Raw genomic sequence first — 26608 nt, forward strand, 5'->3', positions numbered from 1 at the left:
CTTGAAAATTGATAAAAAACACATGTTCATTAAGACCTTAAAAAAAATGCTTGACAGAGGGTAAAGTCCTTTGCTACTATACAAAATCTCCTAGTCACTATGTTAACAAGTACTAAGAACTAATAACTATCACTTTGAAAAGGTACTTTAAAGGTATTATATCGATTACTGATCTTTGCAATTGTCAAATATATTAATTTCCATTTATTTTGAAAATTTATTTGACAGAGAGAGAGCAGAAGCAGCAGGATCGAGAGAGAGAGAAGCAGGCTCACCAATGAGCAGTACCGGGCTTGATCCCAGGATCCTGGGATCATGACCTGAGCCAAAGGCAGATGCTTAACTGACTGAGCCACCCAGGCATCCCTTAACTTTCAATTTAATTTCCAGAGTTCGGATATTTTAGTTACTATTCATCTTCCTCAAAAAGAAGAGAAACAGAAGGGACGCAGCTATACTTGCCCCCCAAAAAAGGTGGGGGGGGCAACAGGGGCTTACAGTTAAGTTGTTTATCTTTAGCAAATTTAAACATTACATCTTATTTACTAAACAGGACCATAACAGGTACAATTAATTCTGTATTTTCAGACCACTGTAGCCTAATACTTTCAAGATTTACACTTAGAAACTGGTTAAATGAAGATAATCCCCTTTTAAATATTGAATATAAATTTGTGTATTTAATGCCTTAGTAATAAACAGCCTATCTTTCACCAAATTCCAATCCCCCCAAAACCAAAAACTTACAAAATTTGTACAATAAATAAGAGTGTGCATGGGGGGAAACCACTAAAATTAAATGGCTTTGCTGACTCAACTAGAAATGTTTCATTTGTAATTTTTTAGACCCACTGGCACAGATTAGTACATACAGAACCTCATCTACAATATTCATGCCTGGCAAGTTTTTTTTTAAAGCCAGTGCAAAGTTAACCAAACTTTCCAAAAAACCCCTTACCATCCTGACTGCTTTTAAGCTCCTCACTATATTTCTTCTGTAAAGCCAACTCTGCTTCAAGTTGTGCAATACGTCCCTGGGACAGCTGCCTTCCAAGCTCTTGATTCTCCTGGATAAGCATTCGACACTTCGCCATTAACTTTTTGCCTGTTTGGCTGCAAAGGAAAGAGCCATCCATCACAAAATGAAGACAAGTGTCTACAACCTTCTTTGCTTACAATTATTACAGCAATAGATGTAACACGTACAGAATGTAACTGTCACGGCAGATGCCTCCCTATAATTACCATCTTCTTTTCTGGAACACGTCCATCTTCTGCATTTCAGTATTTTGCCAATACAGCAGCAAAAATAAACCCTAAACAAAAAGTACCCAAATGGCCACACCTTCTATTACACCAATAATGGATTCTGATATCTAGTTTCATCCCAAATTATCATTTGAAATGGAAACAAGCTAGTTAACTAATGCAAGCCTCAGATATACCGATATTAATAAAACACTAAGGTACTCAGCTTCATAGAACAGAAAGTTTTTGAAAAGGTAAAAGCAGTAACGTAGAATATATTTATTGTTGCTAAAGTAGCATTTGATGAGGGTGCCTCTTCACAGGCAGTTGTCATAAGAATGTTTATTGCAGTAAGTGAGGCATATTCAATAATTGTTTATTTAGAGACTTTTAATAGATTTTTTTTAAGAAATCTCTACACCCAACACGGGGCTTGAACTCATGACCCTGAGATCAAGACTCACATGCTCTACTGACTGAAGAAACTTTTTAAAAAGAGCCTTAAGAATATTTCCATCCACTAATCCCTCATTTTTTTATATACTTTTGAGCAGTCTTAAACTGTAACACAAGTTTTTAAAATTTAATATTGATATGTGGTTAAGATTTTATTCATGTTATAAAGGATTATCTTTAGAACAGAAAAATAAGACTAGGGTTATTTGTCACAAATAATGCAAATATGTTAAGTATCTGCCAAACTAGGAGCACCAAACTTTCCACAAATTAGTTACCAAGGTATTAGTGCAACCTTCTACAGAACCTACACACACATACACAGCAACTGCAAAAATGCAATCCAAAGCCTTGATAACAGTCCTTAATGAAACCTGGGTCTTTTCTTCAGCCTTAACAAGAGAAATGATCACTTTTAAAGGGATCTGAGTACATAATTGTGATGTGACCTGATACTTGAGTAGGGACACCCTGATACTTAAAAAAAAAAAAAAAAAAAAAAAATTTAAGTAGGCTCTACACCCAGCATGGTGCTTGAATGCACGACCCTGAGATCAAGAGTCACATGCTCCACCGGGGACAGTCTGATATTCTCGTGATGGCGTGAAGTTCAGAAAGAGCTAACCTAACTGGTTAAAAAAATTTTTTGTTGACACTTTGTTCTTTCCTTCACTTACTAGGGCTTTCACTTGATGATGTATTACTTCAGAATGCATCTGAACCTATACAGGCCTTCAAAATTAAAATGAGAGCATTTTGTAACTAATTCTCATTCTTTCACTCAGTGTTGTAAATAGTACATATTTTTTTAACCCATAGTATATATTCTACCCTGCTGTAATTCAAGCAGAAGTTTGTAATTTAAATTTATTTGTTGAACAGTAAAACCTGGTTATTGCTGCTCAAAGCAGCCTCAGGTGAAAGCACTTGCTAAGGGTTTTATTCTCTATATGGCAACTTTATTTGCGGGTGTTCTTGTTCATTTCAACTGCAGCTCCAGACACCTGCCCTCCCCACCATTTCCCATTAGCATCCTCACACTTTGGCCTCAATGAACACGAGTTTAGAAATCCCATGAGTTCAGAGATAGGTACCACTGTCAGGCAGTGGCACTCCTCCCACCTTACTGTCCATGATGCCACAATTTTGTTTCCTTACAAAATCTATTTAGCATTAGTGTTTTCCAACTAACCTGAAAATCCTTCTATATGAATTTAACAAAGATTAGAAAAAAATACTATAAAACCAATACATTAATTTGTGACCTGACTTAATTTCATATAAATTATGTTATAAACTGAATGCAGAATGTTTCATTCCTAGTTATACCTTTTCACAAATGCCTGTTCTAAGACAATCCTATCACTTCTAAAATTAGTGATTATTCAAACAAGTCTTAAGAAAACTGTTCTTTACACATTTTGTCATCTTACCATGTCATGTAGTAAGATTTATGTTGTGTTCATCACATCCCCCAAAATGAGAAGAGTTCAATTACAAGTAACTGTCTTTGGAATAATTTTAATTACAACCCTCCCAACCCATTCCTAAAATCAAATAATTCCAAAGAAAATATGAAAGGAAACACTTTGGGAGAAAGATTTATAAAAAAGAACAGACGCTACACATTGCTTTCCGATCACAAGGAAGGGGGCTAGGATATCTGAGAGGTGTACACACAATTACCTAAATGATTATAATGCAAAACAGAACTGTCAAAAAAACTGAAATAGATCGCTCTTAAATACTCTTAAAATATATGCACTGTTACATGTATGGAATATCTTAACTAAAGCAGAGAAGATAACTCAATCTTTCTCTTTCAAAATTAAAACAGAATAGGAAAGTGTGTGGGGAGGGCCCACAACCCATTCTATTTGAATTATTCCAAACACAGTACTGATTGAGAACTATTCTGTTTCAGGTTAACGAAATATTTATAGTACCGTTTATAGCCTATTCTTTACAGAACAAAAATCCATTTACAGGTGATTAAAATATATTATGATTTATTAATACAAAGAAAATATTATATAACCATTAAAAATGAAGTAATCTAAATGTACTTAAAAAAACTGTGCAAGGGATAAAATGTGTGGTGGTGATGGGGGGGAAGGAGGACGCCAAACTTCAATCATCTATGTTACGTATGTTCACATTTAAAATCAATATTTATAAAATGACACTATATGTATAGAAATTATCTTGATGATACCCAAGAAATTTAACAGTGGTTACTGCTCTTAGAGAACAGACTGGGGAAGGAAAGGTCACATCCAGGAGTGACTCTCACTTTTTGTGTCCATCTTTCTTCATGCTGTTCCAATTTTATACATGAGCATGTATGACCTTATTAAAAAACATTTTAACAGTAAGAAGAGGAAAACCCACAGACCTCACAGTGACTCTTACCTAAGCGGCAAAGAAAGATGCTGGCTAACGAATCTGAGTACATGTTAATAATACATTTTATGAATTATTTCTTGACCTGCTAAAAATACGTAGGCCATTTCTACTGTGATCTTAAACGGCAATAAAATATATACAAATGCCTTAATGTGGCAATATAAGCTAATTTCAAACAGATTTGGTTACTTACCCTCCAACCCCACAAATAGTGAGAATTTTAGAAGCGGATTTCTTGCTGTAAAGTCACACAAACCACTTCTTCAACCCACCCTCTGCCCCACAATCAGTTCCCTAGAGCACAAACATACAAGATACTTACAATTGATTTGAATGGTTAAGAGAGAACTTAAGTCACCCTTGTTAAAACTGCACTTAAACGTTGGGACAATCTGGAACATATATCTTCCACACATCTTAGACTCCATTATCACCAAGTGAAAATTCGCACTGGTGACTTATAGAATGATCTGACGAAAAAATTCACCTCCAGGATTGGATGGAAGCATGAAGAAAATAATGCCTCATTTATCTAAATGATTAAATGAATTTGCTAGAAATGATCACTATACCTTTTTTTCAATTCACAAAATATCTCACTTAGCCCAACCCACAGTTCCAATACATGAGTTCCCCAATCTTCTGGCAGGCACCCTGTGAAGCTGTCCCACATTAATTTCTACTGCAATATCCTGGGACAAGGTGTCAAAAAGTAAGAAGTGTCAAGTCTCCTTGTCTTTTACGATACCAGCTGGAAAAACGTGGGTCTTTAAAAATGAGACACGGAGCCTTTTCCTTCACTTTGAAGAGCACAGCAACAATTTTTCCCAAAATCAGTCTGCTCTGCACAGCCCCCCAAAATCAAAACGTTAAAAGTACAACAAAATCATCATAGTATTCCTTGAACTTAAAAAAAACAAAAACAAACAAAAAAAAAAAACCAACTATTTCAAGGCACATTTAATTTAATATCAAGAGTGCAATACAAAAGCCCCAAATACAATGAAGGAAACACATTCCCCCATTAATACCAACGACAATGCTCTTTCAACATGTGCCTGTTGAATGGAATGGGGATTTAATTTCACTACTGAAAAAAAATAATGCAGTGAGTCTCTTCACAGCCAATATCCTTATACAATCTAGTAGTGAAATGAATGTTTATAATGCTTCAAACAGTTTCAACCTGCAGTTTGATACCACACCTTTTTGTTTGTACAGTCCTCAGTAAGATGATCTACAGCAATAGCAACCATTCAAAGAACAAACCATTGATTAAAACCACATTGATTTAAGGCTCAATCAAGTAATATAGAGCCCCAAACTAAATGGTTAAATATATGAACTACTTGTATTGAAATCTATTATTTGATTCTCTCATGACTATTAAATTGGTTCTTAGCAAATAAACTCTTTAAAGGCAAAATTCACCTCATTTGAGTTTTGACCCAGAAGTTCAACAACAATCACGAAGTCCACAGTCTTATTGGCAAAACTGATATACAGTGTCTCTAAGTCACTATGCTCAAGGTTAAGAGCGATGCATATTCCATTTTTACATTTTACTGGAATTTTACATGTTCAATTCATGATTTTAAATCTCTAGGTTTTCATTCCTCCAAACTGTCTGAAGACACAGTGTGCCACAGACTTAAGACTTCTGTTTCTCTCTCTATTTTCTTCAAACAGAAACATTTCTCAAGTGTCTACATGTTCTAGAAGGGGAATTTTTCGGAGGCGGCCACTTCTTCGGAATAGTCCGACGCCATCAGGCCTCTGAAGCAAGGGGAGGGGGAAGAGAAAAAAGCTGAAACACAAGGTTCATCTGGTAAGTTTTACATTAACCATTACAAGCTGGATAGTATAAGAATGTGGCTTTTTTGGCTCAAAAAGTCTGAGTCTTGGTGTGGAAACGAGTACTTGGCTGTCCCACCACAGCTTTCTCGTAGTGGGACTGTCAGGGAAGTCTTGACTGGGGAGTATGATTTGTTTACCTATCAGGCGTAAACTTCCAGGCACTCAGTTCATTTTGGGCTTGTTCCAGTTTGTCTTTAGTCTGTTCCAGTTCACCTTTCATTTTTAGGAAAAACAAGTTGATCGCTGGGTCTACCATTGTTGATCTCAGCTGGGCAACACTAGGCTGCTGGACTTGCTTGAGGTACTGGATTTGAGTCTGTACAAAGCAAAAAAACACAATTACTACCAAATCAAAGAAAAATAAATACATAGGAAGGTGGGATAAAATCCCTTTCGTTCACAGAATTTACCAACTTGTTAAGTCTTTCCCCCTTTGAGCTTAACATCCTCTAGGAAAAGTACAAATTACAAACAACTATTTAAGGTTATCCATGTAGGAATCAAGGCTATGATTGCATTTCCATATTTGGAATCTTTAAAGAGGCTACATCCCACTTTGCAACCAAAACGATACCCGCCCCCCCAATTCACTGTTATATTTACAAAAAATGTTGATATCCACTAGAAAAAAGTCACATATAAAATATCATATAAGAGTACAGGGAGGGGTGCCTGGGTGGCGCAGCAGGTTAAGCATCTGACTCTTGGTTTCGGCTTAGGGTTGTGATCTCAGGGTGATGAGGTCAAGCCCCACTGAAGTTTCTCTCTCCCCCTTCCTCTGCTCTGCCCTACTGTGCACTCGCACTCTCTGAGTCTTAAAAACAGAAAAAAATACAGTGGTTTACTCTTTCCAGTTCGTATCTATGGAAATTATTCTATGTATAAGTCTTCTAAAAATACACTTAGTTGTATCACACTGTACTTAAAATACATATCTGTATTTCCAAATTTAAAAATACATAATGCTTATATTTATGTAAGTTGGCATTACAGCATTATAAATAGCACTGTAAGTCAAAATAAAAGTATGTATTCAATTTTTCCTTCTGAGTGGAGTTGAATCACAGAATTGTATAGGTGGAAGGTATCTGATCAAGTCCAAACTGCTTATTTTTGAAATTACATAAGCTAACTGTCCAAGGATACAGTTAATTCAGTGCCAGAACTTAAGACCAGAAAATAGTTCTCAAGCCTCCTGACTCCCAATCTAGGGCTTTTTCTACCACACCAGAACCCCACTACTTACATACGAAACCTTCAATTTCCACTTCAGTTGTATTACTTACTAGCACACTAAAAATACATTTCTAAAATATGAAATACAGTTTATTAGCATTAAATGCATCACTTTCTTCACACCCAAAGTAGATTTGGTTCAACATCCTGCTACACACTAAGGCTTAAATAGGATTAAAGTTAATTTATAAACTGCTAATTTCTACCATAAATTTAGTAAAAAATACAAATATCTGGATTGGGAATTTATTTACTATTTCACTGAGCAAACAGAAGTAATTTTTATTTAGCTTAATGAGGTTTTCTTAAGTAACTCATCTTAAACAAAAAAGTACAACTGTTTATTCAATGTAAGACCAGTTTCTAAGATAACCAAACAGGGATAAAGCATGTCATGGAGTTATATACACCACAGGCTGGGATCCCTAAAGAAAACACGACTCTGCAACACTGACATAGTTAGTATTTAGGCTTACAAAGTGAACTGCCCTCATCTGCACATATAATCTTGCCCTCTCCTTGTGTTTTTGCTCCTGCTGCCCTTTCTGCAAAACCTTACTCTGTAACTGAAAATGAGTTGTTCAGCTTATCTGTGCAGGGAAGAGCTGTAAAAAATGTAACTAGAAATGGTTATGTTCTAGTTCAAATAGCCTTAAAAACCTGGGATGAGAAGACAAAAGGTGATAGAGCATCACCAAAGGCTCTGATCAGGCACGATATGATCAAAACTTCTAGAGTATATATAAAATAGCTGGAGAATCACAGGAGTGTATCAACAGCATACACTGTCTAGTTAAGTGTTAAGAAGTCTAAGAACTATGTGTTGTATGTAAGGAGCACTCCTCTTGACAAGGATGCAATAAGCCCTCAGTCCTGACATGGGGTAAGGCATTGCCATCCACTGTGTGGTATCTAACCATCATTAAAAAAAAGTATATGAACTAGGAGAGTAAGAGTAGGACTCAAGAAAAAAGAATTCAAGAGACACTGGTGCTATGAGATGTAACTGTTGGCACAATCCACTCACACTCTATCAGCAGTCAGACCTTTGAAGGTAAGAGCATCCTTTATGCGTGACAAGCATCTAGCAGAATGCCATACAAACAGAGACCTAAAACTGGGTAGAATCTGGAATCCTTACTAACAGAAAAAGAAAAGAATTAAAGAAATTTGAAACTCTAGAGACACAGTGCCCACTCCATTAGATATGAAAATCTAAGAGGGAAAAAAAATTTTTTTTGAAGGGATAGAGTGGGTGTTACAAATAAAGAAAAGAAAACTATATTCAAACTACTGGGCAAGACTTCCTGGAACCGTATGTCCAGATTAAAAAAATAACCAAAGGCTGGGATAGTCAAGAGTTGAAATTGCAGAAAGTGAAGGTATGTGATTACTGAGAAAAGTAATTTTAAGAAATAAAAGGACTGTGGGCACCTGGGTGGCTCAGTGGGTTAAGCCTCTGCCTTCAGCTCAGGTCATGATCTCAGGGTCCTGGGATCGAGCCCCGCATCTGGCTCTCTGCTCAGCAGGGAGGCTGCTCCCCCACTTCTCCCTCTCTGCCTGCCTGCCTCTCTGCCTACTTGTGATCTCTCTCTGTCAAAAATAAATAAAATCTTAAAAAAATAAAAAAAAATAAAAGGACCGTGACTGAGCCCTAAAGAGCACTATATTGGTGAGAAAAGAACTGGGAATAAGATTGTGTCCCATATATTATCAGTCCCCAATGACCAGAATATTGTCTCCTGCATTAGATTTAATAAACAATGTATCAGACCAACGGAGATTACACAAAAGAATTCAAGCAAATTTCAGATTTTGGGGGCGCCTGGCTGGCTCAGTCAAGAGCATGCAATTCAGTCCCTTGAGTGGCTCAGTCAGTTAAGCGTCTGCCTTCAGCTCAGGTCATGATCCCAGGGTCCTGGGACTGAATCCCACATCAGGCTCCCTGCTCAGCAGAGTCTGTTCTCTCTCCACCTTGCCCCCCTGCTTATGATCTCTCTTGCATATAAATACATAAAATCTTAAAGAAAAAAAAAAGCAAGCATGCAGTTCAATTTTGGGGTTGTGAGTTTGACCCCCACGTTGGGTATAGAGATAACTTTAAAGAAATCAATTTTTTTTTAAACTTCAGATTTTCAGAATTAGAACAGATAAAACTACCTCTACTTTACATAATGTATATACAAACACTAATAAAAAAGAATAGGTAAGACTACTGAAGATAGCATATAACTGAACCTAAACTCAACCAGAGCTGAATGACCAAATATGTCACTGGATTTCAGATCCATGTAGACATGGCAAATACTACAAATGAAAGCTATAACATTAAAAGCAGATATGGAAGAAGTTACTGATACTAACAAAAAAATTTTATACACAGAGAGCTAAAGACAGAAGAGAAAGAAGACAGTCTGTTTAGCAAGGAGCAAGTGCTTCTTATACCCTCAGGCATCAAGAAAAATATCTGAATTGATATATTAACTCTCCTATCATGGAAATTTCAGAGAATAACTTAAAATTTGTAACTTCTTGGCCAAAAAAAGTATTTTTAAATCCAACAATGGGGTAATCTACCAAAATTTTAGCATAATTATAGTTTAAGAGATATTCACTTATAACATTAAGTTTGTAAAATTAGCTAAATACTAATACACGTAATTATGCAGACTAAAATCCAATTCCTCAAAAAGACTTGAAACATCCAAAATACTTACAGTACACTCTTGCATCTCTTGCTCCTTGGTTGCTAGTCGCATTACAAGGATGTTTTCCCTGCGAGCAGACTCTTGTTGCTGTTGCTTTAATTTTTCTTCGGATTCCCTTAACCCAGTGACATCATTAGCTGATGAATAAAGAAAAAAGAATTCCAGAATATTATGAAATATAATTTCAGGATCAAAATGACGTACCCAAAATAAAGTTCTGACTGCCTTTATCAAGAATAATAAAAACAAGGGCAAAAAAATTCATCAAGTCTTTTGTTTCTATCCTATTTTTATAACAAAGAAATTTGTTCTTGATCATTAGTGTTTTTAGGAAATAGTGGTGTTAAGAGGCTTAAAGCCACCTAACACTACATAGAATTATGTTATTATACAATCTACCTCCACAGAACACGGGAACTTCATTATCTGCATCTGTCTATACCATAGCGTGTCCACAAAGTCCTGACTATATTGTTCGTAACCTATCAGATGAAAACATGCCAATAACTGCATAAACAATTATCACTTAAAGCATTCACAATACTGGGACACCTGGGTGGCTCAGTCAGTTCAGCATCTGGCTCAGGTCATGATCTCAGGGTCATGAGACTGAGCCCCACATGGGAGTCAGGGCTCTAGGAGGAGTCTGCTTGAGATTCTCTCCTTCTCCCTCTCTCCCTCCCTTGCTCAAACACGTGCACAGGCACTCTCTCTCTACAATAAAATCTTTTTTTTTTTTTAAAGATTTTATTTATTTATTTGACACAGAGAGAGAGAGATCAGAAGTAGGCAGAGAGGCAGGCAGAGAGAGAGGGGGAAGCAGGCTGTCTCCTGAGCAGAAAGCCTGATGCCAGGAGCCTGAGATCATGACCTGAGCTGAAGGCAGAGGCTTAACCTACTGAGCCACCCAGGCACCCCTAAAATAAAATCTTTAAAAAAAAAAAGAGTTTTCAGGGCACCTGAGTGCATCAGTTGGTTAAGCGACTACCATCAGCTCAGGTCATGATCAGGCCCTTTGTCAGGCTTTCTTCTCAGCAGGGAAGCCTGCTTCTTCCTCTCCCTCTGCCTCTCCCCCTGTTTGTGCTTGCTCTCTCCCTCCCTGATTCTATTAAATAAATCTTTAAAAAAAACTTTCATAATATTAATACCTATAGATTATAATATAGTCATATAGTAATTGAAATTTCAGGGTACTAAGCTTTCTGAACTTGGAAAACAATATTGCTTTGTATATTCACAAATAGTATATTACTGCTAACTCAGTGAAAACTGACAAACTAAAATGGTTTGAAATTAAACTTTGTTGGTATTACTTTTCAGCAGGTTTTGAAAAATATGTATATATGTGCCTATACCCTATTGTTAACACATTAAGCTCTCAGAATTTATTATGTGTTGCTTCTATGTATCCCCTTTCTTAAACTAGTAACTCATGCTTCACTTCCAATTCTTCTGTGGAAAGACTTATGGACACATCAAGGAAAGTTTCAAGTAGCTATACATTTCCCCATCTCTACTCTCAGACACCCGTATGTAATTCTACTAAAACAATTATGCTATTATATAATTATTACATATCGGTCTTCCCCAAATGACTGGGTAGGAATTCCTCAAGAAAAGGGATCATGGTTCATTCAACCATTTCATAGCAGCAATAAAGTGAGTGCTTGGGAGAGTTCTTTAACAAAATGCTTGAATGAAAATTACAATTGCTTAGGGGAACCTGGTTGGCTTAGTTGGATGAACGTGAGACTTTTTAAAAATAAGATTTTATTTATTTATTTGACAGAGAGAGAGACAGCTGGAGAGGAACACAAACAGGGGGAGTGGGAGAGGGAGAAGTAGGCTTCCCACCACTGAGCAGGGAGCCCAATGCGGGGCTCCATCCCAGGACCCTGGGATCATGACCTGAGCCAAAGGCAGAAGCTTAACGACTGAGTCACCCAGGCTCCCCAAGCTTGACTCTTGATCTATGGATCATGAGTTTAAGACCCACACCGGGTGCAGACATTACAACTGCTTAGTAAAACCAATTAGCCTGTGTCTATAACAAAAATCTAAAAGGAGATATTCACATAATCTTTAGGAAGGTAAAACTCAAACTTACAATTAAGATCTGTGTACTTGCCCTCCAAAGCTTGGACATATGCTTCATACTGTTTCCATCTAGTACAAAAATAAATTCGTACATTAGTTGTCACATTAATACTCCCAGAAAAATCACCACACCTAAACTTATAAATTTAGTAATGACAAGAATTTCACTATATGATTTTTAACCAATAATAAAATTAGCCACTTCTTTATTCCTTCTCAACTTACAGGAACTAGGTAAAAGAAAATACAGAAAAAAGTATTCTCTGCTGAGAATATACCAAGTATGCTCCTTTGGGTCACTTCACACACCTTACAGGACTTTGTATCACTGAGTCTCAGCACGATGCCTTTATTACAAAAGCGAAGTAAAAAACTTAACTGCTTTCAAATATACTGTCTACCTCAAACAAATGGCACCTAAGAAACGTGATTAACTATAAAGGACTAAAAGGTTCTTTATCTTAGCTCTTTCGTGAAAATACCATAAACCCGAAGCAGTGGTTCAAAGCAGTATTTATTTTTGTCTGTAAAAAAAGGGAGAATATACTATTTTCCAGGACAATTCTTTAAACCACACCTACTTGGCAGAAACAATCTGCATAAACGACGTATACTATCTGAGGGAATCTTTCTTCCTTCTTATATTCCTCTACCCTCAAAACACAGGCTATGCTAGCCTGGTGATTACTGTTGAAAACAAGGTCTCCAGTCTTATGTTTAAGCAACTTACAAAAAGTAACATGCCCTGAATGTCTGCTATCCTGCTTCCTGAAGACCTATGCTTTTCAGCTGCTCTTCCGTTACAGCTATCAAAATGTACAGTTGATCCGTGAACAGTGTAGGGTGGGGGTTTAGAGGTGACAAACCCTATAGAGTAAAAAATCTGTGCATAACTTCTGACTCCCCAAAAATTTAACTACTAATAGCCTACTACTGACCAGAAGGAAACCTTACTGATAATATAAACACTTAAATTACACATATTTTGTGTATATATTATACACTACATTCTTACAATAAAGCTAGAGAAAGGAAACATTAAAAAAAAAGAAAATACACTTAAAGTACTATACTGTACAAAATCTGCACATTAAATGGACCCACAAAGTTCAAACCTGTGTTGTTCAAGGGTCAACGTACCTTTGATTTTAGAAAATCTTTCTATAAAACTTTAATAACTCTGATAGCTTTGCTATGAGATGTATTAATATTATACCATAATAAAAAAATTCCCATAATACCAAACTAATTCACCTTTTATATAAAGACTGTTCAAAGGCATGCTTATTTTTTTTTTAAAGATTTTATTTATTTATTTGTCAGAGAGAGAGTACACACAAGCAGGCAGAGAGGCAGGCAGAGGCAGCGAGAGAAGCAGGCTCCCTGCTGAGCAAGGAGCCCGATGTGGGACTCGATCCCAGGACCCTGGGATCATGACCTGAGCCGAAGGCAGCGGCTTAACCAACTGAGCCACCCAGGCGTCCCAGGCATGCTTATTTTTTAAGATTTTATTTTTTTACCTGAGAAAGAGAGAGAGAGCGCGCGCTCGAGCATGAACAAAGGGTAAGGGTAGAGGGAGAAGCAGGACCCTCGCTGAGCAGAGAGCCCAATGTGGGACTTGATCCCAGGACCCTGGGATCATGACTTGAGCCGAAGGCAGATGCTTAACCACTGAGCCACCCAGGCACACTGTTTACTTTTATGGTCCCTAGGACACAAAAGAGGAATTTCACTCAGTGTTTGGGATGAATAAAGGTCTTTTGTGGAGGCTAAATAAGATCTATTTTAGGAATGCCTGGATGGCTCAGTCAGCTAAGCGTCTGACTCTTGGTTTGGCTCAGCATGATCTCACGGGCTTGGGACTAAATCCCATGTAAGGCTCCACTCAATGGGGAGTCTACTTGAGATTCTCTCTCTCTTCCTTGCCTCTTCCCCCACTCGTGCTTGCTCTCACTTGCATACTCTCTCTCTAAAATAAATAAATCTTAAAAAAGGAAGAACTATGTGTTTAGAGGAACAGAAAAACATGAAAGTTCAACTAGTTTTTTTGTTTTTTTTTTTTTAAAAGATTTTATTTATTTGTCAGAGAGAGAACAAGGGAGAAAGCACTAGCAGGGTGAGCAGCAGGTAGAGGGAGAAGCAGGCTCCCACTGAGCAAGGAGCCCAGTGTGGGACTTGATCCCAGAACCCTAGGATCATGACCTGAGCCGAGGGCAGACGCTTAACCAACTGAGCCACCCAGGCATCCCTCAACCAAGAACATCCTTATCAGGATGACAGAAAACACAGAACAGTTAATAAGTAGCACTTGATTTAAAATCACCAAGAGAATTAATGAGGGGGAAAAAACTCACTTTAAAGTCATACATGAGAATCCCCTAAACGAAGTTGAACTGACCTCAAGAATATAAACTGCAGAACTTAAAAACCTTAAAAGCAACAATATAAAAAATTACTCCTATGAATTTTATTTATTATATTACTGATTTCTTTCCTTACAAGTATGTCAAGAAAAAGACTAGGCACACTAACCAGAGATACAAAGAGAATATCAACATGTGAGTGGCAGTATATCACAAGCATGGGTTTACACCTCAGCAGGAGGACAAGTGTTTCAGAATACTAAGAATTTAAATTTCATGTATGGGAAAATAAATGCATGCAATGAAAAAACAGTCCTTTGCATGAAGAAGATAAAGAGCTTGTCCACAATATGAACAGCTAAGGAAGGTGGGAAATTATCAGACTCCAGTTAACAACGGAACATGCCATCTGCATCTGCCTATTTTATAAAACACCTCTTCTGGGGGGCTGGGGTGGCTCAGTCGGTTAAGCATCTGCCTTCAGCTCAGGTCATGATCCCACGGTCTTGGGACTGAGCCCAGATTCTGGCTCCCTGCCCAGCAGGGAGTATGCTTCTTCTTCTGCCCCTCTCCAGCTCATGCTCGCTCGCTCTCTCTCTCAAAATAAATAAATCAAAAAGATTTTGTCATCTAAAAATCACCATCTAAAAAATTTATCGCCCAAAGTAATAAAATGTAAAAAGTACAAATTTAAGTTAGACAATACAAAACATGCACTGATCCTGTTTTATGTTAAAGAAATAAATAACCTTAACGCTGTTCTCGACTCTCGGCTTTTCAAGACATTTGTAAGACAACCACAGAAATCCCGAGGTTGGAGTAACCTTTGAAAGTAATTTAACTCAACTCCCTAACTTACAGAGAAAATTATACAAAGTTATATGAACTGACCAAGGTCACAGTTATAAGAAAGAGTAACTTTGCTATCAGTATATAATGTATTTCTTCCATAACTAAACATGGCACCCTTTAGGACTACACCTTTTTCACACATTAAATAGAAAAGGAAAAAATGACATCCAAATGAGTCTACACTTTGATCAACTGAAAGCTTTCTCAGAGTGGGGTCTTTCCCCACAGCAAGTTCGACACATGAAGTACCAATGCTGAAAGTTAAAATTCTGAGTATCTTCCCTCTGCAAGAAAAACTCAGGTTTTTCTAGCCATCTAGAAGTTACCCAAGCTGGTACTTTAAAGTGTTATTTTTTTAGTTCTTTAAAGTGTTATGTTTTCCTCAATGTTTACAAAATGAAGAGACAGACCATAGAAAATATGGTCAAAAAGTACATTAAATGATTTGAGAATGTATTAATGTTAAAAACAAAACAATATAACTTAAAAATAATTATAGGATAGAACCACAATACGTTCTATAGAAAGTATTTTATATTTTTGATAAAAAGAACATTTTACCTTAGAATTAACTCATCTCGTGCCATAACTTTGAAGTCTGTTTCACTCAGCCGAACCTATACATAAAGAGAATCAACATATGAACTGACTGCTCTTCCTAAATCTTTAAAATATTAAATACCACTGGCTCTTATGTTCTTCATATTTTTATAGATAGGATCTTAACCTTTTCATCCCCTAGTTGCTCATTTCTGGTATTGGGAATATCCTTAACTACTGAAGACACACAAGGTCCCTCCCAAAGGACCACTGTGCTGAATCATATGAAACCTCTCCAGAGCCCCAGGTTAAATGGCTCAGTACATATTACTGTTTTTTAAAAATTCTTATTGTTTTTAAAAGGCACATTACTTATATTTGATACAGGCATCATTCTTAGGGAAATGCAAATTAAAAGTCCAATGAGCTATTGATACACATTATTAGAAAAGCCTTAAAAAAAAAAAGTGTTAACACCAAATGCTGGGGGAAGATGCAGAGAAACCAAACTTTCACACACTGCTGTTAAGAATGTAAAATGGTACAGCTACTCTGAAGAATATTTTGGTAATTCCTTCTGAAACTAAAAATGGATGTGCCATACAACCAACCCAGCAGTTGCATTCATAAGGATACATCTCAAAGAAATAAAAAAATTTATTTTCACAGGGATATTTGTACACAAATGTTTACAGCTTTATTTGTAGTAGCCCCCAAACTGGAAACGACCCAAATGTCCTTCAACTGGTGAATAGTTAAACTATTATATAACCATACCCTTGGAAAACTACATTCACCATTAAAAAGAAACAGCCTATGGACCAACTTGGATAAACCTCCAGGAAACTGTACTGGGTAGAAAAAAAAAAATCTCAGAAAGTTACATATAATGTATGACTTCATTTGTACATTTGTGAAATAGCATAATTAGTGAAATGGAGAACTTATTAGTGGTTGCCAAGGGTCTGAGATGGATGGGGTTACAGAGGAATGGCAAAATGGTAATGCTTCCGTTACCTATTTTGGTTGTGGTGATGGTTATACTAAGTTACACACAATAAAACTACACCGAGCTAACATACACAAACACACACACTGCACATGTAAGCTCTGTGGATTGTATCAATGTCAAGCTCCTGGTTTTGATATTGTTATATAAGATGTCTGATAGTTATGCAAGATTAACACTGAAGGAGGCTGGATGAGGAGTGCCACAAAACCCCCCTGTACATTTCTTTGCAACTGCTGGTGTATCAACAATTATTTCAAAATAAAAAGTTAAAAAAAAAAAGGTATAATATTCTAGCTGAAACTGTTCTGTAAACTGAGAAAATTAAGTGTTTCTCTATACCAAATGAAGATTGTAAAGGCGAGGGACCTCTCCTGCTTTAGTATGAAATTAATGTTTCATAGGTTTCCTTTGTAAGAAACTTGTTTCAAATTCCAACAGGAACTGTAACATAGTACTATGACGGAACAGGGAAAATCACTGTACCAAAATATATTAAAAGTCTAACAGAAAGCACACAGTTAATTCTGATTATTAAAACACAGTAAAACTCTATTTCATGAATAATTGGACTCCAAAACTTAAGACAAATTTCCATAATACTTATCATCTAAACTATTCATTTAAATACTCACTGGTTAATAAGCTCATACCCTCCATTTGAAGTATAAATTACTTTCAGAAACTATATTATTTCGCAACTTTGTGCATGTGTGTGTGTAACAGTGACTACAGTAAATTAAGTTAGGGAAATAGTTAAGTTAGGGAACTAGAACAGGGAGAAAATGAGACTAGAAAACAAAAACTTCAGAGGAAAAGACAGAATCTAAGAACTAGCTATATAACCCTTTGTTGATATATAAAGAGGTGGTTTTACCTTACAACCAAAGAGATTTAAAAAGTATAAAAAAAAGAATAACTTGTAAGTTGTGAAGAAATCTTTTTTCACATTTGTAGTTATGCAGGTGGAAATATTCACATGGCAAAGATTAAGAGTAGACCACAGAGATATAATTATACAAGTTTTTCAAAAACTGAAAATATTCTAAAAATACATTGCATACAAGATACAATGTCTAACACATTATACACCCACAATGTTAGTAGTGTTATAAGGCAAGAGAGTGAAAGATAAGGAAATAAAGACAATCCTTTCATCTCTATTAACTGTCCCTACCCTGCCCCCCAAGGACTTAGAAACTGCAGGAAAAAAAACACACCTTTTTGGGAAGAGGTTCCTCGTTGGTCATCTTGAATCCTAGGAAAAAGGGGCAGAGAGAAGAGGTTCAACTGATGTTCTTTCAGTTAAGGCAGGAACAAGAAATACTGGCTTTTCCAAACCAATTAATTAGGGACCTCAGTTTGGACCAAATCATTAGATTATTTATTAATAATAGTTTTAGATTTATAGAAAAGTTACAAAAATATTACAGGGTTCCTGTATACTCCACACCCACCTTCTCCTTTGTTAACACATTACCACTGTTTTCTTAAGTTATTAAAAAAAATTCCTTTGTAAAAAAGTTAATCATTCCTTTTGATGGTCCTATAAAGGACTGAAATGTAACTTTTCAATGCATTCTTATAACCACCCCATGAGAAAGACAAATCTTACATAAGTGACATCACTGTGCTAAAGTCAGACAATGACCTCAGGCAGTATCCCAGGCATCTTGCTGAAAGGATATTAAGTATAGTTCCAGTTGCTAAGCCTTTCCTTTTAAAGCATCATGTTGTTATAGTAAGGTAGATAGAATCTATCATCACGATAATTCACTACTGTACAACACTTATATGATATTTAACCTTTATAAAAATATTCCTAGGGGTGCCTGGGTGGCTCAGTGGGTTAAAGCCTCTGCCTTCAGCTCAGGTCATGGTCCCAGGGTCCTGGGATCAAGCCCCGCATCGGGCTCTCTGCTCGGTGGGGAGCCTGCTTTCCCCTCTCTCTCTGCCTGCTTCTCTGCCTACTTGTGATCTCTGTCAGATAAACAAATAAAATTAAAAAAAAAAAATTCCTATACTGTTTAATTTCATGCCACAGAATTTGTATCTCAAATTAGTTTTGTAATTTTATACAAAATTTACTAACTCCTATTGCAAAAGATAGGTTATACAATAGAAAAACTCTCATTAACTTTATTATGCTCACCGAAAACATTTCTACTTTCTAATATTCAAATAAGAACACAAGCTAATTTAAATTTATTCCTAGGTTTTATTTCCAACAGCACTGGCATGAATCTTCCTCTTATATTTTTTACACTTCCTTGATATTCACTTTGCTTACTCATACTTACTACAAATCCCAAACTATTAAACATTTAACCAAAGAGAAGTAAGTCAAGGAGATGCACAGCATGGTAACTATAATTAGTAATACTGTATTGCATGTTTGAAAGTTGCTAATAAATCCTAAAGGTCTTCACAAGTAAAGAAGGAAAAGAATTTTTCTAACAATGTGGTAACAAATGGTAACCAGGCTTAAAGTTGTGAGCATTTCACAGAATATACAAATATCCAACCATTATGCTGTACACCTGGAATTAACTGACCTTCCATGTCAATTATACCTCAATTTTTAAAAAATTAGCCAAAGAACTTAGAGTGAAAAACTTAATTTTTAAAAGCTACTGGACTTTGTATTATTTGAGATTCCTCAAAAGGAGACAATCTTCTGATACCATTTTTTATGCTACATACTATCCCAACTCTGTAAATCAGAAATTCCAATCATATACTGCCACTAAAACCTCATTTTCAGACTAGATATACTGTACATTTTAGGAAAAAAACCATAAATTGATCATATATCACTGGCTTATTCCGTCTTTAATAATCTTATCACTGGATGCAGCAATCAAAAACCTGAGTATGTCATTTTCTTCTGAGCTAATGAAGCTGATCAAGCCTCTAACCAATATTTATGAAGACATAACCATATTTCCACAACTTAAGGTCTGTATATTTTTCTAATTTTCCTTTAAATGGGTCTGTTTAACTTTAGACCTCTTATTGCCCAGTTTATATTCTCTGTTGTAAATAATGGACAGCTACTTAGTGACTATCCTAACATGACACTAGTGATTACAATCATTTGGGAAACAAACCTTCACCTTGTTTATCCCCACAGAGATCTACTTCTGTTTTAGTATGTTTAAAGTGCTCTACTTTACTGCAACCTACTGGAACCCAGCTATCAAGCTTGGCATTTCCTTGGAATATCCCACTTGTCTGAGCTAAATATACTAGGTAAACATGGATTCTAGCCATTGGAACGTTTAGCCAATTTAACTAGTATATGTGTACCTATATATGCCACTAATCTGATTAAATCCTTCTTAAAGTAAGCTCCCCATCTCACTCAAAATAGTGCATGCCAATCCTCTGCTATCCCCTCACATCATGCTTTATTTTTCTTCATAGGTTCTTGTAATGATGATATTTTACATACTTATCTGTTTCTCCCAATTATAAAATTAGCTCCATGAGAGCTGTTTCATTCACTGCTGATGCCACAGTACACAGCAGGCACTCAAACATATGCTGAATGGAAATATGAACAAATGAATTTGCTTCGGTTACTACTGAAATCATAATAGTAAGCTAAATAAGCCAATCTAATTTTCCCCCCAAAATAACCAAGATGACCTTCTGTAAAATTTTGAAAATAAATGTGAAACCTAATATAACAAATACTGTGGTAAGAATGCTGTATAAATAGTTAAATTTTCCACTGCAGATAGTCTACCTGTTAACTAGTTAACGGGCACTATAGCTCTTCAAAATTTTAGTTATAAAACCTAAGCAATATAAATTCCAGTTATAAACTAGTAAATGCTTCTACAACATGACATTTTCCCTAGGTTTATTTGTTCATTCTTTTCTTAATACATATTCAGGTTATTCCATTAAAATAAAATTAATTGCAAGCTTAATTAGCAACAAATAAGATACTGTTTTTAAAAGGCATTGAAAGGACTAGGAAACACGGGAAAGAAGTTCTAGTAATCCTGCTTTTCTATAAAAGGGCAGCATACTTTAAAAACAAAAAAAGCCTCAAAACCTGAGCCTCAGTTTCCCCATCCCCAAAAGGAGTATCACCACCAAGCCTCAAAATTACTGAGCTACTTCTAAAGATAAACATTAATCTTTAGCACGGTGACTAGCACAAAATAAGCAATTATTAGTTTCCTTCTCCCCATCAAAAAAACAAAGACTCTCGGGAACCTGGGTGGCTCAGTGGGTTAAAGCCTCTGCCTTCGGCTCAGGTCATGATCCCAGGGTCCTGGGATCGAGTCCCGTGTCGGGCTCGCTGCTCAACAGGGAGCCTGCTTCCTCCTCTCTCTCTGCCTGCCTCTCTGCCTACTTGTGATCTCTGTCTGTCAAATAAATAAATAAAATCTTAAAAAAAAAAAAAAGACTCTCAATAACTACTTCTTGAAGAAACTGAAAAGAGAATTCAAAAGCTGAGATAACAATGAAGACCTGTTGCTCCTGTCTTTTTTTTTTTTTTTAATGATTTATTTATTTTAGAGAGACAGAGACAGCAAGAGACTGGGAAAGTGGGAGAGGGAGAAACACACTCCCTGGTGACCAGGGAGCCTGATGTGGGGGCTTGATCCCCAGACCCCAGGGATCATGACCTGCCTGCTCTTGTCTTTGTTTCTAAGCCCCACTGCTCTAAGTCCCACTGTAGAATTCTTGGTGAGCTCGAGTTTTTATTTTATTATTATTTATTTTTTAAAGATTTTATTTGTCAGAGATAGAGAGCACGCGCAAGCATGCAGAGTGGCAGGCAAAGGCAGAGAAAAGCAGGCTCCCCGCCGAGCAAGGATCCTGATGCAGGACTCAATCCCAGGACCCCAGGATCATGATCCGAGCTGAAGGCAGCGGCTTAACCCACTGAGCCACCCAGGCGTAACGAGTTCGAATTTTTAAACCTCTAAACAGCATGTTTTTAAAATTTTTAAACATTGGTTTATATTCTCTTCTGAAAAGTTTGATGGTGGACAAACTTCAATTACATATCACTCTGAGACTATATATATTATCTTTATAAAAATAAATTTATTGATTTGTGACATATGTCAAAGATAAATGCAGTTTTTGCATAAAGGTTTGCATTTCACATTGACTCTCAGAGTCACGTCATTCCACATGTTATAGAATATGTGACTTGGGAATTCAAAGGTTAAGCATTTTGAAAAATTCCTCCCTGATTTTTAGCCACTCAAAGTCAATCTCTCCTTCAGAGCCCATATATGCTGTAAGAGTTAAATAAGCAGCTTGGCAAAAGGCAAATTAGAACAAGTTTAAATTTAAAAGTATTAACACACAATTATTTAGTCAAAATAGAACTTGGTTCTCAAATTTGATTTTCACATTGCATGCGTATACTAAGAAAATTATTCCCCAAGGCAATCCTTTTTTTTTTTTTTACTCTTTTGAGATTTTATTTTATTTATTTGAGAGAAAGAGAGAGAGATATCACAAGTAGGCAGAGAGGCAGGCACTGAGATGGGGAAGGAGGCTCTCTGCCGAGCAGAGAGCCCAACATGGGGCTCAATCCCAGGACCTTGAGATCATGACCTGAGCCGAAGGGAGAGGCTTAACCCACTGAGCCACCCAGGCACTCCAAGGCAACCTTTAAATTACAACTGAAAGCACGATAATCATCTAAAATCAATTCTAGATTCACGAAGACAGTGCACATACCAGGTTCTTAGATCTATTTTTATATCAGAAAAATCAAATAACTAGGGGCCCCTGGGTGGCTCAGTCGTTAAACATCTACCTGCTCTGCAGGCAGCCCGCTTCTCCCTCTTCCCACTCCCTTTGCTGTGTTCCCTCTCTCCCTGTGTCTCTCTCTGTCAAATAAATAAAATCTTAAAAAAGAAAAAAGAGGGGCGCCTGGGTGGCTCAGTGGGTTAAAGCCTCTGCCTCTGGCTCAGGTCTTGGTCTCAGGGTCCTGGGATCACTCACACTCCCCACTGAGCTCTCTGCTCAGCAGAGAGCCTGTTTCCCTCTCTCTCTCTGCCTGCCTCTCCGCCTACTTGTGATCTGTCAAATAAATAAATAAAATCTTAAAAAAAAAAAGAAAGAAAATAACAGAAAAATCGAATAACTATTGAGTTGAATCCTGAATCTTGCAAAGGGGGGGAATGAATATACACTCATTACTATGAGTCACACAATAATCACAACTTTTCAAAGTCGAAGTTAGCCTCCATTTTCCAGATGATGAAAATGATTATGAGTCACTAAATGATTAACTCTGGTCAAAACAGCCATTAATAAATCGGCCGTTAGGACCCCAAACACAGCACCTCTCTAAAGTTGGTAACTGATAGAGATGGATTATTCTTCTACTCTCTCATTCTCAATAATGAATAAGCTTAACTAAAAAACAGAAAAGCAAAAGAGAAAAAAACTTAAAATTGGCCAATTTGGCTACCTTTTAGGAGGTTTAAGATTGGTTAAAACATGGTCTTAAAATTATTTAAAGGTTTCAGTTATTCACATGGATTAATTCACAATAATCTCTGAAATTCAGATCTCAGAATCACCATGTACTCTTGATGCTTTTAACACTGAGAAATACTTTATGACGGAGAGTTCGGTTTTGGTTGGCTAGGTGCCTAGCATCCCAGATCCCAGTACTTCCCCGGCTCTTAGCATAATGACCTAAGTTACGCAACTCAGTTCTCTCTTAGGGAGGTGAACACCAGCCAACACAATTTGAGAAAGCATGTACCTCATTGAAAGTAATTTTAAGTAAACTCAAGAAAATAATCTGACAGCATACAACCTTGGCTCTGGTTAGGAATCAGATGCCCACCTTTTCCGGACTCTTATTATCAGTCAATGGATCTTGAGCAAGTCACTTAACTCTGGGCTGCGGTCTCCAAGTCAGGGGAAAAAAAAAAAAAAAAAGATACCAATTTTGCCTGCCTTACAAAGTGCTGCCAATCTCAAAGCTCAAGAGCCATAAAAATGTTATACAAAGGATTCTGCAAATAAAATATCATCAAAAGATAATTTTAATGTGCATTAAAAAAATTAAAACTAAAGAATATTTATTTGTAACGCCCAGTTCTAGCCTGATCAACCAGCTTAATATCCAATGGGATATACTGTTATGGGAATACTGAAAAGTTGTTCTGAGAGGCTGAATATCAGAAAACATTTAGAGGCAAAAATGTAGGAAATAATTTAAAAAATAAAAACAAGCATAAAACCAAACACAACCTCGGTCTAGTTTTGGTACAACACCCATCAACTTAATTTTAAGAGTAAACTACTTTTTTCAAGAGTAAGATAACATACAATTATATGAAGATGCTAAGACCACCAAGTACAAAATATTTTCAGGGGGATTTTATACTACATACATACAAGAACACAACGGTCTTTGAAAGCTCTAACGTCCTGTACAAATATAATTATTACACATCTCGTCTCCACACTGTAGAGCTACTACAGATTTGCTATATCATACAAACCAACTCATTTCTAACACACAAAAATATGAGCAGGCATGACCCAAAATTGAATCAGGAAAACTAGGTATTATTAAGTTCTGATGAGCTGTTAAGTAAAACACCAGCAGTGCCTGGGACACACTTTTATTACTACTTTCCTCCTTTGGGACTTGGAAATTGATTCTTAAGTTCCACCACTGAGAAGTGAAAATACTGACCACTTGGCTATAGCTATCTGTTTAAGACAAGGTAAGCTCTGAAAGAACTCCCCAAATACACCCACCCAACCCCTTAAAATTAACTACATCCTTATCTCATGCCACCTGGTGGACTGCAATTTCTTTCCCCGACTTGCCTCATCAGGTGCTAGTAAACGTCAGTATTAAATAAAATTTAGGTTATCTTGTAGATTTTCCCACATGGTTTTTTCCTTAACGGGGGCATGAATGACGACGATATATGCCCCTACCATAAAAAACTTAAATGGTCAGAACTTAAAAATTAAAAAACGAGAACTCGTGATAGACCCGGGACTTCCACTACCTTCCTCAGTAACAGAATTAACTAAATTCTAAGAGATACAAAACTAGACGGGAGAACTCACGACTATAAATACACTCATGGAAATACTCTTCTCGGGGCAAAAGAACCGTCTCTTTACTTTCGAAACAGTTATTTAGGATTGTAACACAGTCCTCTGAGATCAAACTGAGATCAAAACAAGAACTTGGACTTTTCCACTGTGTCGTCTACTGACTAATGAAATACTGTTTTCAAAAATCAAGTAAAAGTAACAGCCTTAAAGATACCCAAGACGAGACTTTAAAACTGCACGAAAACCCCCCTCTACTGAATTAATAAGGAATTCTTTCTTCACTCAGAACGCATGCCATCATTTAAAAATGGAAGTCTTCAGGAGGATGCAGCCGCAGTAATAACCTACTGCGCGACGGGAAAACTGGTCAGCGAACACCGCTCTCTTCCCCTTGCTGAACTCGTTCGTGCCGCCAACCCTCGGGATCCAGAGCAGAGATGGGAGGGGGCCACGGAGAGGCGGGGACTCGACGCGCACCGAGGGGGCGGCCTCCCGGTATGGCCGGCCCGCGGGAGCGCCCACCTCGCCCCCAGGACGGAGGATGGAGGCAAAATGGCCTCGGGGCGGCGGAAGTGTCCCCACAGGCGGGAAGGAGATGCAGCTAACGGGAGGCCTGCGGGCCCGGGAGCCCCGACTCGCCCTGGGAGTTCTGCCCGCCCCTTCCCCGGCAGACCGCACCTCAGCCCTAGGGACCCTGAGGTCCTCGCGGCCGCTCCCGCCGGCGGCCCGCACCTACCTCTCCAGACGGAGGCCGCGCCGGCGCCGCCCAGTCACATAGGCCAAGGCCGCGCTGCCCGCTGGCCAGCCGGACCTCCAGACCGCACTACCCCCAGCCCCCGCGCTCCTCCTCCCGCCGCAGCCCCGGCGCTCCCCTTTATTTGCGGGTCTCGCTGCCACAAAATGGCGCTGAGGGAGGACGCGAGGCCCCGACGCCCCACCCCCTTCCCGCTCCTCCCGCCGCCCCGCCCCGCCCCGCCCCGCCCCGCGCCGCCCGCGGCACCGCCCGGCCCCAACGCGCCGCAGCCGTCGCCCGCCCTCGTCGCCGCCCCGCCATGTTCGCGTCCGGCCCACTCACTGAGTCGCCTCCCGGACGCGGCCGCAGCCACCGGCCCGTCACGGCGCCCCGCCGCAGGGAGGAAAAGCGAAGGGACGGCACCCGCCCGGAGCCTCCAGGCCCTAAGGGAGGAGTTGCGCTTGGGTGGAACGCCCCGCGGATCCGGAGCTCTGCAAATTCGGCGGGGGCGGGGGGAGAAGCGGACCGAGAGGAGGGGTGGGCGACGAGGGCGACGAGGTCAGAGGTCAGCCGCGGGGCATCACGGGAAGGGCGGCGGGGGTCGCGATTGGCGGCCCGGGTTGAATGCGCTCGCCCGGCCACCTGCGGCTGCGGCGCTACCTCTGGCGGAGGAATCTGGGCCAGGCGGCGCGTGATTGGCCGCTTTGTGGTGCAGCGTCCATCGGTGATGCTTCCGCGCGCTGGCGGGCCAGGTGCAACCTCAGGATCTGGGTGGTGGGCGAGGAGTAGGGTCAGTTCGGGGTTCGCATACTCTTGCTGTTTGAGAACATAGAAACCAGTGTTCTAGCTTCTGAAACGCAGCATCCCGGCTTCTTCGTTCATCCCCAGCTTGACATCCCGAGGCTAAACGGAGGAGCTATTGTGTAGCAGATGGGGGTTGTGCCTATGTCAACAGCTCTAGGGGCACCTTGCAAACTCAGAAACGCGGGGAAGGCGAACCCAGTGAGTTAATGAACCTTATGAA

The 26608-nt window shown here is 38.4% G+C and overlaps 1 protein-coding gene across 3 annotated transcripts in view; it reads right to left on the reverse strand.

The window, feature by feature from the left end:
- The window catches only part of WTAP (WT1 associated protein), a 28004-nt gene extending 1750 nt beyond the window's left edge, over positions 1–26254 (reverse strand). Inside the window, exons 1-7 of one of the 3 annotated variants that reach the window (XM_080806983.1) lie at positions 25927–26254; positions 17993–18030; positions 15785–15840; positions 12019–12077; positions 9921–10048; positions 6105–6283; positions 959–1113 (exon numbers count right to left, since the gene is read on the reverse strand). In XM_080806983.1, coding sequence (XP_080663109.1) covers positions 959–1113; positions 6105–6283; positions 9921–10048; positions 12019–12077; positions 15785–15840; positions 17993–18022 — 607 coding nt within the window. In that variant the 5' untranslated portion in view covers positions 18023–18030; positions 25927–26254. Of the gene's footprint in view, positions 1–958; positions 1114–5060; positions 5887–6104; positions 6284–9920; positions 10049–12018; positions 12078–15784; positions 15841–17992; positions 18031–25587; positions 25786–25926 lie in introns of those variants that run through there. The other 2 variants (XM_080806982.1, XM_080806984.1) reach the window with 2 other exon arrangements.
- Positions 26255–26608: the final 354 nt, after the last annotated feature.

Source organism: Martes martes (genome assembly GCF_963455335.1).
Source record: "Martes martes genome assembly, chromosome: 6".
NCBI lineage: Eukaryota > Metazoa > Chordata > Mammalia > Carnivora > Mustelidae > Martes > Martes martes.